The sequence below is a fragment of the Panulirus ornatus genome, chromosome 18 (genome assembly GCF_036320965.1).
Source record: "Panulirus ornatus isolate Po-2019 chromosome 18, ASM3632096v1, whole genome shotgun sequence".
NCBI classification, from domain to species: domain Eukaryota; kingdom Metazoa; phylum Arthropoda; class Malacostraca; order Decapoda; family Palinuridae; genus Panulirus; species Panulirus ornatus.
In genome coordinates, this window is record NC_092241.1 from 45999554 (window position 1) to 46016876 (window position 17323).

Genomic DNA, 17323 nt, shown 5'->3' on the forward strand with positions numbered 1-17323 from the left:
ACAAGGGAGCAAATGGGAACTTCAGTGAAGAGCGTAAATGGGGAGGTGATAACAAGTAGTGGTGATGTGAGAAGGAGATGGAATGAGTATTTTGAAGGTTTGTTGAATGTGTCTGATGACAGAGTGGCAGATATAGGGTGTTTGGGTCGAGGTGGTGTGCAAAGTGAGAGGGTTAGGGAAAATGATTTGGTAAACAGAGAAGAGGTAGTAAAAGCTTTGCGGAAGATGAAACCCAGCAAGGCAGCAGGTTTGGATGGTATAGCAGTGGAATTTATTAAAAAAGGGGGTGACTGTATTGTTGACTGGTTGGTAAGGTTATTTAATGTATGTATGACTCATGGTGAGGTGCCTGAGGATTGGCGGAATGCGTGCATAGTGCCATTGTACAAAGGCAAAGGGGATAAGAGTGAGTGCTCAAATTTCAGAGGTATAAGTTTGTTGAGTATTCCTGGTAAATTATATGGGAGGGTATTGATTGAGAGGGTGAAGGCATGTACAGAGCATCAGATTGGGGAAGAGCAGTGTGGTTTCAGAAGTGGTAGAGGATGTGTGGATCAGGTGTTTGCTTTGAAGAATGTATGTGAGAAATACTTAGAAAAGCAAATGGATTTGTATGTAGCATTTATGGATCTGGAGAAGGCATATGATAGAGTTGATAGAGATGCTCTGTGGAAGGTATTAAGAATATATGGTGTGGGAGGCAAGTTGTTAGAAGCAGTGAAAAGTTTTTATCGAGGATGTAAGGCATGTGTACGTGTAGGAAGAGAGGAAAGTGATTGGTTCTCAGTGAATGTAGGTTTGCGGCAGGGGTGTGTGATGTCTCCATGGTTGTTTAATTTGTTTATGGATGGGGTTGTTAGGGAGGTAAATGCAAGAGTCTTGGAAAGAGGGGCAAGTATGAAGTCTGTTGGGGATGAGAGAGCTTGGGAAGTGAGTCAGTTGTTGTTCGCTGATGATACAGCGCTGGTGGCGGATTCATGTGAGAAACTGCAGAAGCTGGTGACGGAGTTTGGTAAAGTGTGTGGAAGAAGAAAGTTAAGAGTAAATGTGAATAAGAGCAAGGTTATTAGGTACAGTAGGGTTGAGGGTCAAGTCAATTGGGAGGTGAGTTTGAATGGAGAAAAACTGGAGGAAGTGAAGTGTTTTAGATATCTGGGAGTGGATCTGTCAGCGGATGGAACCATGGAAGCGGAAGTGGATCATAGGGTGGGGGAGGGGGTGAAAATTTTGGGAGCCTTGAAAAATGTGTGGAAGTCGAGAACATTATCTCGGAAAGCAAAAATGGGTATGTTTGAAGGAATAGTGGTTCCAACAATGTTGTATGGTTGCGAGGCGTGGGCTATGGATAAAGTTGTGCGCAGGAGGATGGAGGTGCTGGAAATGAGATGTTTGAGGACAATGTGTGGTGTGAGGTGGTTTGATCGAGTAAGTAACGTAAGGGTAAGAGAGATGTGTGGAAATAAAAAGAGCGTGGTTGAGAGAGCAGAAGAGGGTGTTTTGAAATGGTTTGGGCACATGGAGAGAATGAGTGAGGAAAGATTGACCAAGAGGATATATGTGTCGGAGGTGGAGGGAACGAGGAGAAGAGGGAGACCAAATTGGAGGTGGAAAGATGGAGTGAAAAGGATTTTGTGTGATTGGGGCCTGAACATGCAGGAGGGTGAAAGGAGGGCAAGGAATAGAGTGAATTGGAGCGATGTGGTATACAGGGGTTGACGTGCTGTCAGTGGATTGAATCAAGGCATGTGAAGCGTCCGGGGTAAACCATGGAAAGCTGTGTAGGTATGTATATTTGCGTGTGTGGACGTGTGTATGTACATGTGTATGGGGGGGTTGGGCCATTTCTTTCGTCTGTTTCCTTGCGCTACCTCACAACCGCGGGAGACAGCGACGAGGTATAAAAAAAAAAAAAAAAATATTGTGAAAAAAAATCTAACACAACATTAATCATTTAGAATTATCTCTACAAGTGGAATATATTTGTGACAGTTGTTACCAATCTACTGATGTGATTTTCATCCTTCTTAGAGATAAGGAAGGAGTAGCACTACTGAAGCAAGAGATGAGGGAGTGTGTGAAAAGGTAAGGCCACACTTTCCTGAAGCATTAGCCAAAACACTGCTAGAAGTATGGTATGCTAGCAACCTATCACAGACTGATCAGGCCAAAACACTGCTAGAGGCACTGTATGCTAGCAACCTATCACAGATTGATCAGAACAATGTTATGAGCATTGTTTACGGCAAAGGCATCAATATGTTGGAAAAAGAGGTGAAAAAAGATGATACACTCTTGTCCAAGAAAGTAGCCAGCACCATGGTGACACGTGAGGATGCTTTACATGATGCAGCCATGGCAGTAGCATTGTGAAGACAACAGTCTGGATGGTGTCAAAAAATTTTGGTGTGTCCTTTGCTTAGACCCAAACCCTGTAGTGAAAGGCACAATCTTTGATATGAGATCACGTTGAACTGTTGCCTGCACAACTGGGGTACAGTGCTTCATTCCATAATTTCTTCAGTGTCAGTGGATTCTCAAATTGAATCTGACATCAGCAAAGTGGAAACTTGGCTCAGGAAACCAATATCAACTGCAGACTACCTAAAAGTGACTCTATGGTACCTGATTATGGGGGAGTCATACTGCAGTCTCAGTTACCTTTTCAAAATATTTAAACAGTCAATCTGTCAGATAGTGCCTGAGGTATGCACTGCATTAGTCATTGCCCTCAGTGATTAGATTAAGGTAAGGCCAATCCACATGCATATTTAAGCACACTCGTCAATAAACATTATGTAAATACAGTCGTATATACAAACTGTTCATTATCGTCAACAATACATTCATAGTCATCAGCCTTATGTTCATTAGGAATGAGTGTCGTGGAATTTGTGGTTAGGGCCTGTACACGATGCATGACACATCTGATTCTACATGCATATTATATCAGTATGTGGTCTACTAATTAGATGTGAAACCCACTGTGGACTTCAAAAAATTACATTGGCTTGATGGTATGCATTTCCTTTTTAACCTGACATATGAATCATCCAGTTGTATCCTGTTTATTATGGTTTCATATCAGCAGCTCAAAGCCTCATTCACATCAGTGTTACCAACATGAATCCAACAGAGTTATCAACAAGTTTGAGACACTAGTGTTTTGAACATGTGTAACCAGGTTAATGGCAAAGTCATGAACGTGTTCCAAACCCACATTTCGAGCAAGTGTGGCTGCACCCAAAGATGTGCAAGGAAGTGAATACTAATGAGGGTAAAAAAGTGGATGGTGAGAGAACGGTGATTACTTCAGCTTATGCACCTAGCCATTAAAAAGATCATGAGAGGCAACTGGCACAGTTTAAGACAGGTTTTTCATTTCCTCCAAAATTCTGAAACACTGTCCCTTGTCTTTTCTTTTACACTTTCATAATTCTCGCTACATTTCAATGAAGGCCTGGCCTTGATGTGGACTTTTATTCATAACTGAAGCTTTCAACATAAAAATACATATGGACTTTTATTCATAACTGAAGCGTTCAACATCAAAAATACAATGTTTTGGGAGTAGCTGAGAGTGTTAGTAGTTTTGAGGCAAGAGACCAGGTATTAGTGATGGGTGATTTACAAGAGAAAGAGAGTAAAATGACAGTTGAGGGTATAATTAGGGGGCAAGGGGTACTCAGCATTATGATTGAATGGTGATTACTTCAGCTTATGCACCTAGCCATTAAAAAGATCATGAGAGGCAACTGGCACAGTTTAAGACAGATTTTTCATTTCCTCCAAAATTCTGAAACACTGTCCCTTGTCTTTTCTTTTACACTTTCATAATTCTCGCTACATTTCAATGAAGGCCTGGCGTTGATGTGGACTTTTATTCATAGCTGAAGCTTTCAACATCAAAATACATATGGACTTTTATTCATAACTGAAGCGTTCAACATCAAAAATACAATGTTTTGGGAGTAGCTGAGAGTGTTAGTAGTTTTGAGGCAAGAGACCAGGTATTAGTGATGGGTGATTTACAAGAGAAAGTGAGTAAAATGACAGTTGAGGGTATAATTGGGGGGCAAAGGGTACTCAGCATTATGATTGAAAATGGTAAATAGTTTGTGGAGTTGTGCACTGAGAAAGGACTGCTGGTTGTGAATACTTTGTTTTAAAAGAAGGACATACACATGTGTACATATGAGAGCAGGAAAGATGGTAAGTGGGCATTACTGGGTTACTTATTAATTGATGGATATGTAAAAGAAAGACTTCTGGATGTAAATGTGCTGAGAGGGGAAGAGGGTGGGATGTATGATAAATATCTTGTGGAGGTGAGGGTGAAGATTAGTAGAGGTTTTTGGAAAGGGAGAAACAATACTAGTGAAAAGAGAGTAGTGAGAGCAAGTGAAATAGGAAAAGAAACTTGTATGAAAAAATACCTGGAGAGATAAGAGTGAAGAATGGAAAAAGGTGCGAGAAACTGAAGCTAAGGGAGGAATAGGAAGTATTCAGGGAAGCAGTGCTGGCATGTACAAGAGATACATGTGGCATGCAAAAGGTGAGAGGTCGGCAGATTATAAAGGGCAGTGAGTGGTGGGATGACAAAGTAAAGTTGTTAGTGAAAAAGAGAGAGGCATTTGGGTGGTACTTATATGGAAAGAGTGCAAATGCCTGAGGGATGTACAAGAGAAAGTGGCAGGTTAAGAAGGTGCTGGGGGTTGAAAAAGAGGGCAAATGAGGATTGGGGTAAGTGAGTAACAGTAAACTTTAAGGAGAATCAAAAGATGTTTTGGAAGGTTAATAAAGTACAAAAAAGCAAGAAGATAAGCAGGAAAATTGACGGAGTGAGCAAATGATAGATATTGATGGAGTGAGAGTTTTGAAGGAATGTTAAATGCATTTGATGATAGGCTACATGTAGGGAGTTTGGGTCTGGGTGAGCAAGTTATGGAAAGTGGTATGGTGAAGAGGTAAGTTATGAAAGCCTTACATACGATGAAATGTGTCAAGGCGACTGGAGTGGATGGTACTGCAGTTGAATTCAGTAAAAGAAAGGGGGTGACAGTCTTGTTGATTGGTTAGTTAGGATTTTCAGTATATGTCTGGATCATGGTGAGATGCCTGAGGATTGGAAAAATGCATGTATATTGCCACTGCATAAAGGCAATAAGGTTAAAGGTATGTGTACAAACTACAAAAGTATAAATCTGTTGAGTGTAGCAGGTATGCTGTATGGAGGGATGCTGATTGAGAGGAAGAAGGCATGTACAGAGCATCAAATTGGGGAGGAGTGTTTTCATATGTAGCAGAAGGGTGCATGGATCAGGTGTTTGCTTTAACGAATGTGTGTGAGAAATACTTATAAAACTGGATGGGTCTGTATGTGGCATCTATGGATCTAGAGAGAGCATATGATTAGGTTGACAGAGATGCCTCATGAAAGGTCTTAAGAATATAGTTGTGGGAGAAAAGCTGCTAGAAGTAGTGAGAAGTTTCTGTCAAGGGTGTAACTCATGTGTATGAGCAGGAAGAGAGAAAAGTGAATGGTTCCAAGTGAAGGGTGGTCTGCTGCAGGGGTGCGTGGTTTCACCACGGTCATTAAATTTGTTCATGGACGGGGTGGTGAGGTATGTAAATGCAACAGTCTTAGAAAGATGGGCGAGTATACAGTCTGTAGGGATGAGTGGGCCTGGGAAGTGAGTCATTGTTCACTGATGATACAGCATTAGTGGCAGATTTGAGTGAGCAGAAGTTGGTGACTGAGTTTGGAAGAAGTAAAGAGAGAAAGTTGAGAGTAAATGAGAATAAAAGCAAGGATGATGGGCAGTTTAGATGGGGTGTGAGTTTGAATGGAGAAAACATGAAGGAAGTGTAATGTCTTAGATATCTGGCAGTGAACTTGGCAATGAAGGGAATCATGGAAGTAGAAGTGTCATGTGATGGGTGTCAGGGAAAGGTTCTAGGAGTGCTGAAGAATGTGTGAAAAGAGAAAATGTTATTTGGGAAGGCAAAAAGGGCATGTTTGAAAGTAAAGCAGTCCCAACAATATCATAAGGATATGAGACATATATCAAGATGTGTGGAGGAGGGGAATGTGTTGGAAACTAAATGATTACGGACAATATGTGATGTGAAGTGGTTTGATAGAGTAAGTGATGAAAGGGTAAGGCAAGGGTAAGACAGAGGTGTGGTAATAAAAAAAGTGTGGTTCAGAGAGCTGTAGTGGGTGGGCTGAATGGTTTGGACACATGGAGAGAATGAGTGAGGAAAGGTTAACAAAGAGGATATGTCAGAAGTGGAGGAAACAATAAGAACAGAGAAGAACAAATAGGAGATAGCAGGATGGAAAGGAAAAGATTTTTAGCAACTGGGGCTTGAACTCATGCGAAGGTGAGAGCTAAGCATGAGACAAGAGTAAAATTGGAATAATGTGGTATACATGGATTAACGTCCAGTCAAAATACTAAACCAGGGTACATATGGCATCCAAGATAAACCATGGAATGGTCTGTGTGGCCTAGTTGTGGATTAGGAGTTGTGGATTTGGTGCATTACACATGACAGTTAGAGAATAGATGTTAGCAGATGCAGCCATTCTTCGCCTGTTCCTGGCACTACCACAGTAATGCAGGGAAACAGTGTTCAAGTTTGAAAAATGTTAGAATCACTGGGTCCCTGAAATACATTAGGAATTCATGTATGTACCTGTAGCATCCCAGCTAAAGATACAATCCCATAGCCATTGCGCACGCAAAAACCAGTAACTCACCTCATTTATTTCATGGTTGTGCTCGGTGACCATGTCTTTTATGACAAGCCGTTGCCCATCCTCTGTTGCTCTAACCTTGATAGCCGTTGGACAACCCTTCCTGAGGGTACTGTAAAGAGGCAATCGATCAGTCACCTTTGTCGACGGTTGCACATATCCACATCCTTCAAGAAGCTGTACTGGTTGTACACATATTATGATGTACATCTACACACCCAAGCTTTTTGGTTTCTCTTATGGCAAAGACTACAGATATAAGCATCATGTGTCCTCACAGCTTGTTACATGCTTAGCTACCAGGTATCCTGAAAATGACTGGTGATTTTCGCAACTTGAGAAACTGATAACCTACATGAGGTTTTTTTCACAACTACCAAATCTATAAACATTTTCAGTCAGTGAAATCCTTTTTTTCGTCCTCTATTACAACTTAACAGCATTACCGGACCCCATAAGTACCTTAACTAAATTCCCCTTGCAGTCAAACTATCTTAAATTACAATGCTACAGATAAAATATGCCCATGTTTCTATAAAGGTATGTGCGTTGCAAGGCATCATTGTCCAGATGAACACTTATACCACCCAGCAACCCCTCATATTCATGAGGCCATGATAATAAAATACATTTCAAACAACAGTGGAATTAAGGAAAATGTCAACTACTAAGGAAAGTTAGATGAAGTTTGGGTGTTCCAATTTAGTACCATCAACTTATTAACAGTAAAATTACATATATCTATTTATGGAATTATGGAACAAAGAAAACTTTCCTCTATCCTGTAATAATGTAAGAAAACTTTCCTCTATCCTGTAATAATGTATCAACCAACTCAGCAGAGAGGAGGACCATGAAGATGAGGAAAAACATGAGGTTAAGCAACATTTCTTATCTTTTATTTCATGACTGTTTGCTGTACTGCATTAGTAAAGAGACATCAAGAACAGACAACTGGACCTTATAGGGCAAACCTTCACTAGGCCCCTTCCTTTGTTCCCTCTTTCGGAAAGAAATAATATAAGCGGGGAGGATTTCCAGCTTCTCATTCTTGCCCCAATTAGTCACCATCTACAACATGCAGGAGATATTTGGGTAGTATTCCTTGTTCCCCAACCCTTGGAATAGTTTTGAAACTTATAAAAATCAAGAAAGCCAATAAAATCATCACTTAACTTTTCCTAAACACTGTTGTTTCCTTAATCTTTGAAGTTCCTTCAAACTAATATTACCTCAATAAGACAAGAGGCAAGTAGTCTTGGAGAGAGGGGAGATTATGCATTCTTTGGGAATAAGAGAACTGGCAAAGTGAGTCGCATGTTGTTTGCTGATGAAGCAGCATATCATTTTTCATACACATTTGCCATTTAACATGGTAACAAGGTAGCATCAAGAACAAAGAACCGAGCCCAAGAGGGAAAATCCTTACTTGACCCCCTTCTCTGTTCCTTTTTTGAGAAAAGTAAAAAATGGAGGGGAGGATTTCCAACCCCTTGTGGAAGATTTGAGTGGGAATATACAGATGCTGACAGAGTTTGGAAGTGTGTGAAAAGAAGTTAAGATCAATTGTGAATTAAAAGCAAGGTTATTAGGTTTAGCAGGGTCGAGGAACAGGTTAGATGGGTTATGAGATTGAATAGAGAAAAGTGGGAGGAAGTGAAGCGTCCAAGATATATGGGAGTAGAAATGGCAACAAATGCAACCATGGATACACAAGTGAGTTACAAAGTGAGTGAAGGGGGCAAAAGGTCTGGGAGCAGTGAAGAATGTTTGGAAAGAGAGAATGTTACCTGGAAGGGGGAGGGCAAAAACAGTTTTATTAGAAGGTCTCTAAAACTCAAATACTCTTTTCCTTGGAGCCTTCTGTTCCCTTTCATTAACTTCTTTATATTTCAATGAAGGCCTGACTTGATGTGGACTTCTGTCTGTAACTGGGGCCTCAAAAAAAAAGAAAAAAAAAATTATATATATGGCGTGAAGAGGGTGGTGAGAGTAAGTGAGCTTGGGAAGGAGACTTGTGTGAGGAAGTACCAGGAGAGACTGAGTACAGAATGGAAAAAGGTGAGAACAATGGAAGTAAGGGGAGTGGGGGAGGAATGGGATGTATTTAGGGAATCAGTGATGGATTGCGCAAAAGATGCTTGTGGCAGGAGAAGAGTGGGAGGTGGGTTGATTAGAAAGGGTAGTGAGTGGTGGGATGAAGAAGTAAGAGTATTAGTGAAAGAGAAGAGAGAGGCATTTGGACGATTTTTGCAGGGAAAAAATGCAACTGAGTGGGAGATGTATAAAAGAAAGAGACAGGAGGTCAAGAGAAAGGTGCAAGAGGTGAAAAAAAGGGCAAATGAGAGTTGGGGTGAGAGAGTATCATTAAATTTTAGGGAGAATAAAAAGATGTTCTGGAAGGAGGTAAATAAAGTGCGTAAGAAAAGGGAGCAAATGGGAACTTCAGTGAAGGCGCAAATGGGGAGGTGATAACAAGTAGTGGTGATGTGAGGAGATGGAGTGAGTATTTTGAAGGTTTGTTGAATGTGTTTGATGATAGAGTGGCAGATATAGGGTGTTTTGGTCGAGGTGGTGTGCAAAGTGAGAGGGTTAGGGAATATGATTTGGTAAACAGAGAAGAGGTAGTAAAAGCTTTGCGGAAGATGAAAGCCGGCAAGGCAGCAGGTTTGGATGGTATTGCAGTGGAATTTATTAAAAAAGGGGGTGACTGTATTGTTGACTGGTTGGTAAGTTTATTTAATGTATGTATGACTCATGGTGAGGTGCCTGAGGATTGGCGGAATGCATGCATGGTGCCATTGTACAAAGGCAAAGGGGATAAGAGTGAGTGCTCAAATTACAGAGGTATAAGTTTGTTGAGTATTCCTGGTAAATTATATGGGAGGATATTGATTGAGAGGGTGAAGGCATGCACAGAGCATCAGATTGGGGAAGAGCAGTGTGGTTTCAGAAGTGGTAGAGGATGTGTGGATCAGGTGTTTGCTTTGAAGAATGTATGTGAGAAATACTTAGAAAAGCAAATGGATTTGTATGTAGCATTTATGGATCTGGAGAAGGCATATGATAGAGTTGATAGAGATGCTCTGTGGAAGGTATTAAGAATATATGGTGTGGGAGGCAAGTTGTTAGAAGCAGTGAAAAGTTTTTATCGAGGATGTAAGGCATGTGTACGTGTAGGAAGAGAGGAAAGTGATTGGTTCTCAGTGAATGTAGGTTTGCGGCAGGGGTGTGTGATGTCTCCATGGTTGTTTAATTTGTTTATGGATGGGGTTGTTAGGGAGGTGAATGCAAGAGTTTTGGAAAGAGGGGCAAGTACGAAGTCTATTGGGGATGAGAGAGCTTGGGAAGTGAGTCAGTTGTTGTTCGCTGATGATACAGCGCTGGTGGCTGATTCATGTGAGAAACTGCAGAAGCTGGTGACTGAGTTTGGGAAAGTGTGTGAAAGAAGAAAGTTAAGAGTAAATGTGAATAAGAGCAAGGTTATTAGGTACAGTAGGGTTGAGGGTCAAGTCAATTGGGAGGTGAGTTTGAATGGAGAAAAACTGGAGGAAGTGAAGTGTTTTAGATATCTGGGAGTGGATCTGGCAGCGGATGGAACCATGGAAGCGGAAGTGGATCATAGGGTGGGGGAGGGGGCGAAAATTCTGGGAGCCTTGAAGAATGTGTGGAAGTCGAGAACATTATCTCGGAAAGCAAAAATGGGTATGTTTGAAGGAATAGTGGTTCCAACAATGTTGTATGGTTGCGAGGCGTGGGCTATGGATAAAGTTGTGCGCAGGGGGATGGATGTGCTGGAAATGAGATGTTTGAGGACAATGTGTGGTGTGAGGTGGTTTGATCGAGTAAGTAACGTAACGGTAAGAGAGATGTGTGGAAATAAAAAGAGCGTGGTTGAGAGAGCAGAAGAGGGTGTTTTGAAATGGTTTGGGCACATGGAGAGAATGAGTGAGGAAAGATTGACCAAGAGGATATATGTGTCGGAGGTGGAGGGAACGAGGAGAAGAGGGAGACCAAATTGGAGGTGGAAAGATGGAGTGAAAAAGATTTTGTGTGATCGGGGCCTGAACATGCAGGAGGGTGAAAGGAGGGCAAGGAATAGAGTGAATTGGAGCGATGTGGTATACCGGGGTTGACGTGCTGTCAGTGGATTGAATCAAGGCATGTGAAGTGTCTGGGGTAAACCATGGAAAGCTGTGTAGGTATGTATATTTGCGTGTGTGGACGTATGTATATACATGTGTATGGGGGTGGGTTGGGCCATTTCTTTTGTCTGTTTCCATGCGCTACCTCGAAAACGCGGAGACAGCGACAAAGCAAAAAAAAGAAAAAAAAATTTTTTTTTTTTTTTTGCTTTGTCGCTGTCTCCCGCGTTTGCGAGGTAGTGCAAGGAAACAGACGAAAGAAATGGCCCAACCCACCCCCATACACATGTATATACATACGTCCACACACGCAAATATACATACCTACACAGCTTTCCATGGTTTACCCCAGACGCTTCACATGCCTTGATTCAATCCACTGACAGCACGTCAACCCCGGTATACCACATCGATTCAATTCACTCTATTCCTTGCCCTCCTTTCACCCTCCTGCATGTTCAGGCCCTGATCACTCAAAATCTTTTTCACTCCATCTTTCCACCTCCAATTTGGTCTCCCACTTCTCCTCGTTCCCTCCACCTCTGACACATATATCCTCTTGGTCAATCTTTCCTCACTCATTCTCTCCATGTGCCCAAACCATTTCAAAACACCCTCTTCTGCTCTCTCAACCACGCTCTTTTTATTTCCACACATCTCTCTTACCCTTACATTACTTACTCGATCAAACCACCTCACACCACACATTGTCCTCAAACATCTCATTTCCAGCACATCCACCCTCCTGCGCACAACTCTAGCCATAGCCCACGCCTCGCAACCATACAAAATTGCTGGAACCACTATTCCTTCAAACATACCCATATTTGCTTTCTGAGATAATGTTCTTGACTTACACACAATCTTCAAGGCTCCCAGGATTTTCGCCCCCTCCCCCACCCTATGATCCACTTCCGCTTCCATGGTTCCATCCACTGCCAGATCCACTCCCAGATATCTAAAACACTTTACTTCCTCCAGTTTTTCTCCATTCAAACTTACCTCCCAATTGACTTGACCCTCAACCCTACTGTACCTAATAACCTTGCTCTTATTCACATTTACTCTTAACTTTCTTCTTTCACACACTTTACCAAACTCAGTCACCAGCTTCTGCAGTTTCTCACATGAATCAGCCACCAGCGCTGTATCATCAGCAAACAACAACTGACTCACTTCCCAAGCTCTCTCATCCACAACAGACTTCATACTTGCCCCTCTTTCCAAAACTCTTGCATTCACCTCCCTAACAACCATATCCATAAACAAATTAAACAACCATGGATATATATATAAACAACCATATACATATATATATATATATATATATATATATATATATATATATATATATATATATTTATTTTTTTATTTTATTATACTTTGTCGCTGTCTCCCGCATTTGCGAGGTAGCGCAAGGAAACAGACGAAAGAAATGGCCCAACCCCCCCCATACACATGTATATACATACATCCACACACGCAAATATACATACCTACACAGCTTTCCATGGTTTACCCCAGACGCTTCACATGCCCTGATTCAATCCAATGACAGCACGTCAACCCCGGTATACCACATCGCTCCAATTCACTCTATTCCTTGCCCTCCTTTCACCCTCCTGCATGTTCAGGTCCCAATCACACAAAATCTTTTTCACTCCATCTTTCCACCTCCAATTTGGTCTCCCTCTTCTCCTCGTTCCCTCCACCTCCGACACATATATCCTCTTGGTCAATCTTTCCTCACTCATTCTCTCCATGTGCCCAAACCATTTCAAAACACCCTCTTCTGCTCTCTCAACCACGCTCTTTTTATTTCCACACATCTCTCTTACCCTTACGTTACTCACTCGATCAAACCACCTCACACCACACATTGTCCTCAAACATGTCATTTCCAGCACATCCATCCTCCTGCGCACAACTCTATCCATAGCCCACGCCTCGCAACCATACAACATTGTTGGAACCACTATTCCTTCAAACATACCCATTTTTGCTTTCCGAGATAATGTTCTCGACTTCCACACATTCTTCAAGGCCCCCAGAATTTTCGCCCCCTCCCCCACCCTATGATCCACTTCCGCTTCCATTGTTCCATCCGCTGCCAGATCCACTCCCAGATATCTAAAACACTTCACTTCCTCCAGTTTTTCTCCATTCAAACTCACCTCCCAATTGACTTGACCCTAAACCCTACTGTACCTAATAACCTTGCTCTTATTCACATTTACTCTTAACTTTCTTCTTCCACACACTTTACCAAACTCAGTCACCAGCTTCTGCAGTTTCTCACATGAATCAGCCACCAGCGCTGTATCATCAGCGAACAACAACTGACTCACTTCCCAAGCTCTCTCATCCCCAACAGACTTCATACTTGCCCCTCTTTCCAAAACTCTCGCATTCACCTCCCTAACAACCCCATCCATAACCAAATTAAACAACCATGGAGACATCACACACCCCTGCCGCAAACCTACATTCACTGAGAACCAATCACTTTCCTCTCTTCCTACACGTACACATGCCTTACATCCTCGATAAAAACTTTTCACTGCTTCTAACAACTTGCCTCCCACACCATATATTCTTAATACCTTCCACAGAGCATCTCTATCAACTCTATCATATGCCTTCTCCAGATCCATAAATGCTACATACAAATCCATTTGCTTTTCTAAGTATTTCTCACATACATTCTTCAAAGCAAACACCTGATCCACACATCCTCTACCACTTCTGAAACCACACTGCTCTTCCCCAATCTGATGCTCTGTACATGCCTTCACCCTCTCAATCAATACCCTCCCATATAATTTACCAGGAATACTCAACAAACTTATACCTCTGTAATTTGAGCACTCACTCTTATCCCCTTTGCCTTTGTACAATGGCACTATGCACGCATTCCGCCAATCCTCAGGCACCTCACCATGAGTCATACATACATTAAATAACCTTACCAACCAGTCAACAATACAGTCACCCCCTTTTTTAATAAATTCCACTGCAATACCATCCAAACCTGCTGCCTTGCCGGCTTTCATCTTCCGCAAAGCTTTCACTACCTCTTCTCTGTTTACCAAATCATTTTCCCTAACCCTCTCACTTTGCACACCACCTCGACCAAAACACCCTATATCTGCCACTCTATCATCAAACACATTCAACAAACCTTCAAAATACTCACTCCATCTCCTTCTCACATCACCACTACTTGTTTTCACCTCCCCATTTGCGCCCTTCACTGAAGTTCCCATTTGCTCCCTTGTCTTACGCACTTTATTTACCTCCTTCCAGAACATCTTTTTATTCTCCCTAAAATTTAATGATACTCTCTCACCCCAACTCTCATTTGCCCTTTTTTTCACCTCTTGCACCTTTCTCTTGACCTCCTGTCTCTTTCTTTTACACATCTCCCACTCAATTGCATTTTTTCCCTGCAAAAATCGTCCAAATGCCTCTCTCTTCTCTTTCACTAATACTCTTACTTCTTCATCCCACCACTCACTACCCTTTCTAATCAACCCACCTCCCACTCTTCTCCTGCCACAAGCATCTTTTGCGCAATCCATCACTGATTCCCTAAATACATCCCATTCCTCCCCCACTCCCCTTACTTCCATTTTTCTCACCTTTTTCCATTCTGTACATATATATATATATATCTTTCTTTTTCTTTTAAACTATTCGCCATTTCCCGCGTTAGCGAGGCAGCGTTAGGAACAGAGGACTGGGCCTTTTTTGGAATATCCTCACCTGGCCCCCTCTGTTCCTTCTTTTGGAGAAAAAAAAAAAAAAAGAGAGAGGGGAGGATTTCCAGCCCCCCGCTCCCTCCCCTTTTAGGCGCCTTCTACGACACGCAGGGAATACATGGGAAGTATTCTTAATCCCCTATCCCCAGGGATAATATATATATATATATATATATATATATATATATATATATATATATATCTTTCTTTCTTTTCTTTTATACTATTCGCCATTTCCCGCCTCAGCGAGGTAGCGTTAAGAACAGAGGACTGGGCCTCTGAGGAAACATCCTCACCTAGCCCCCTTCTCTGTTCCTTCTTTTGGAAAATTAAAAAAAAAATAATGAGAGGGGAGGATTTCCAGCCCCCCGCCCCCTCCCCTTTTAGTCGCCTTCTACGACACGCAGGGAATACGTGGGAAGTATTCTTTCTCCCCTATCCCCAGGGATAGGGGAGGATATATATATATATATATATTTTTTTTTTGTTTTGTCGGTCTCCCGCGTTTGCGAGGTAGCGCAAGGAAACAGACGAAAGAAATGGCCCAACCCACCCCTATACACATGTATATAAATACGTCCACACACGCAAATATACATACCTACACAGCTTTCCATGGTTTACCCCAGACGCTTCACATGCCCTGATTCAATCCACTGACAGCACGTCAACCCCGGTATACCACATCGATCCAATTCACTCTATTCCTTGCCCTCCTTTCACCCTCCTGCATGTTCAGGCCCCGATCACACAAAATCTCTTTCACTCCATCTTTCCTCACTCATTCTCTCCATGTGACCAAACCATTTCAAAACACCCTCTTCTGCTCTCTCAACCACGCTCTTTTTATTTCCACACATCTCTCTTACCCTTACGTTACTTACTCGATCAAACCACCTCACACCACACATTGTCCTCAAACATCTCATTTCCAGCATATCCACCCTCCTGCGCACAACTCTATCCATAGCCCATGCTTCGCAACCATACAACATTGTTGGAACCACTATTCCTTCAAACATACCCATTTTTGCTTTCCGAGATAATGTTTTCGACTTCCACACATTCTTCAAGGCTCCCAGGATTTTCGCCCCCTCCCCCACCCTATGATCCACTTCTGCTTCCATGGTTCCATCTGCTGCCAGATCCACTCCCAGATATCTAAAACACTTTACTTCCTCCAGTTTTTCTCCATTCAAACTTACCTCCCAATTGACTTGACCCTCAACCCTATTGTACCTAATAACCTTGCTCTTATTCACATTTACTCTTAACTTTCTTCTTTCACACACTTTACCAAACTCAGTCACCAGCTTCTGCAGTTTCCCACATGAATCAGCCACCAGCGCTGTATCATCAGCGAACAACAACTGACTCACTTCCCAAGCTCTCTCATCCACAACAGACTTCATACTTGCCCCTCTTTCCAAAACTCTTGCATTCACCTCCCAAACAACCCCATCCATAAACAAATTAAACAACCATGGAGACATCACACACCCCTGCCGCAAACCTACATTCACTGAGAACCAATCACTTTCCTCTCTTCCTACACGTACATATATATATATATGTATTTTTTTTTTCCCCAAAAAGAAGGAACAGGGAAGGGGGCTGGGTGAAGATGTTCCCTCTAAGGCCCAGTCCTCTGTTCTTGACGCTACCTCGGTGATGCGGGAAATGGCGAATAGTATGAAGAAGATATATATATATATATATATATATATATATATATATATATGGGAGGCAAGTTGTTAGAAGCAGTGAAAAGTTTTTATCGAGGATGTAAGGCATCTGTACGTGTAGGAAGAGAGGAAAGTGATTGGTTCTCAGTGAATGTAGGTTTGTGGCAGGGGTGTGTGATGTCTCCATGGTTGTTTAATTTGTTTATGGATGGGGTTGTTAGGGAGGTGAATGCAAGAGTTTTGGAAAGAAGGGCAAGTATGAAGTCTGTTGGGGATGAGAGAGCTTGGGAAGTGAGTCAGTTGTTGTTCGCTGATGATACAGCGCTGGTGGCTGATTCATGTGGGAAACTGCAGAAGCTGGTGACTGAGTTTGGTAAAGTGTGTGAAAGAAGAAAGTTAAGAGTAAATGTGAATAAGAGCAAGGTTATTAGGTACAATAGGGTTGAGGGTCAAGTCAATTGGGAGGTAAGTTTGAATGGAGAAAAACTGGAGGAAGTAGTAAAGTGTTTTAGATATCTGGGAGTGGATCTGGCAGCGGATGGAACCATGGAAGCGGAAGTGGATCATAGGGTGGGGGAGGGGGCGAAAATCCTGGGAGCCTTGAAGAATGTGTGGAAGTCGAGAACATTATCTCGGAAAGCAAAAATGGGTATGTTTGAAGGAATAGTGGTTCCAACAATGTTGTATGGTTGCGAGGCGTGGGCTATGGATAGAGTTGTGCGCAGGAGGATGGATGTGCTGGAAATGAGATGTTTGAGGACAATGTGTGGTGTGAGGTGGTTTGATTGAGTAAGTAACGTAAGGGTAAGAGAGATGTGTGGAAATAAAAAAAGCGTGGTTGAGAGAGCAGAAGAGGGTGTTTTGAAATGGTTTGGGCACATGGAGAGAATGAGTGAGGGAAGATTGACCAAGAGGATATATGTGTCGGAGGTGGAGGGAACGAGGAGAAGTGGGAGACCAAATTGGAGGTGG

General features: G+C 42.2%; 1 protein-coding gene across 3 annotated transcripts in view; it reads right to left on the reverse strand.

The window, feature by feature from the left end:
* LOC139755051 (uncharacterized) overlaps positions 1-17323 on the reverse strand; it is a 502140-nt gene that overhangs the window by 385690 nt on the left and 99127 nt on the right. Inside the window, exon 2 of one of the 3 annotated variants that reach the window (XM_071673054.1) lies at positions 6764-6872. The exons of the other annotated variants lie outside the window; for them this stretch is intronic. Within the exon in view, the coding sequence (XP_071529155.1) occupies positions 6764-6796 (33 nt within the window). The 5' untranslated portion in view covers positions 6797-6872. The remainder of the gene's footprint in view (positions 1-6763; positions 6873-17323) is intronic. 3 annotated transcript variants of the gene reach the window in all.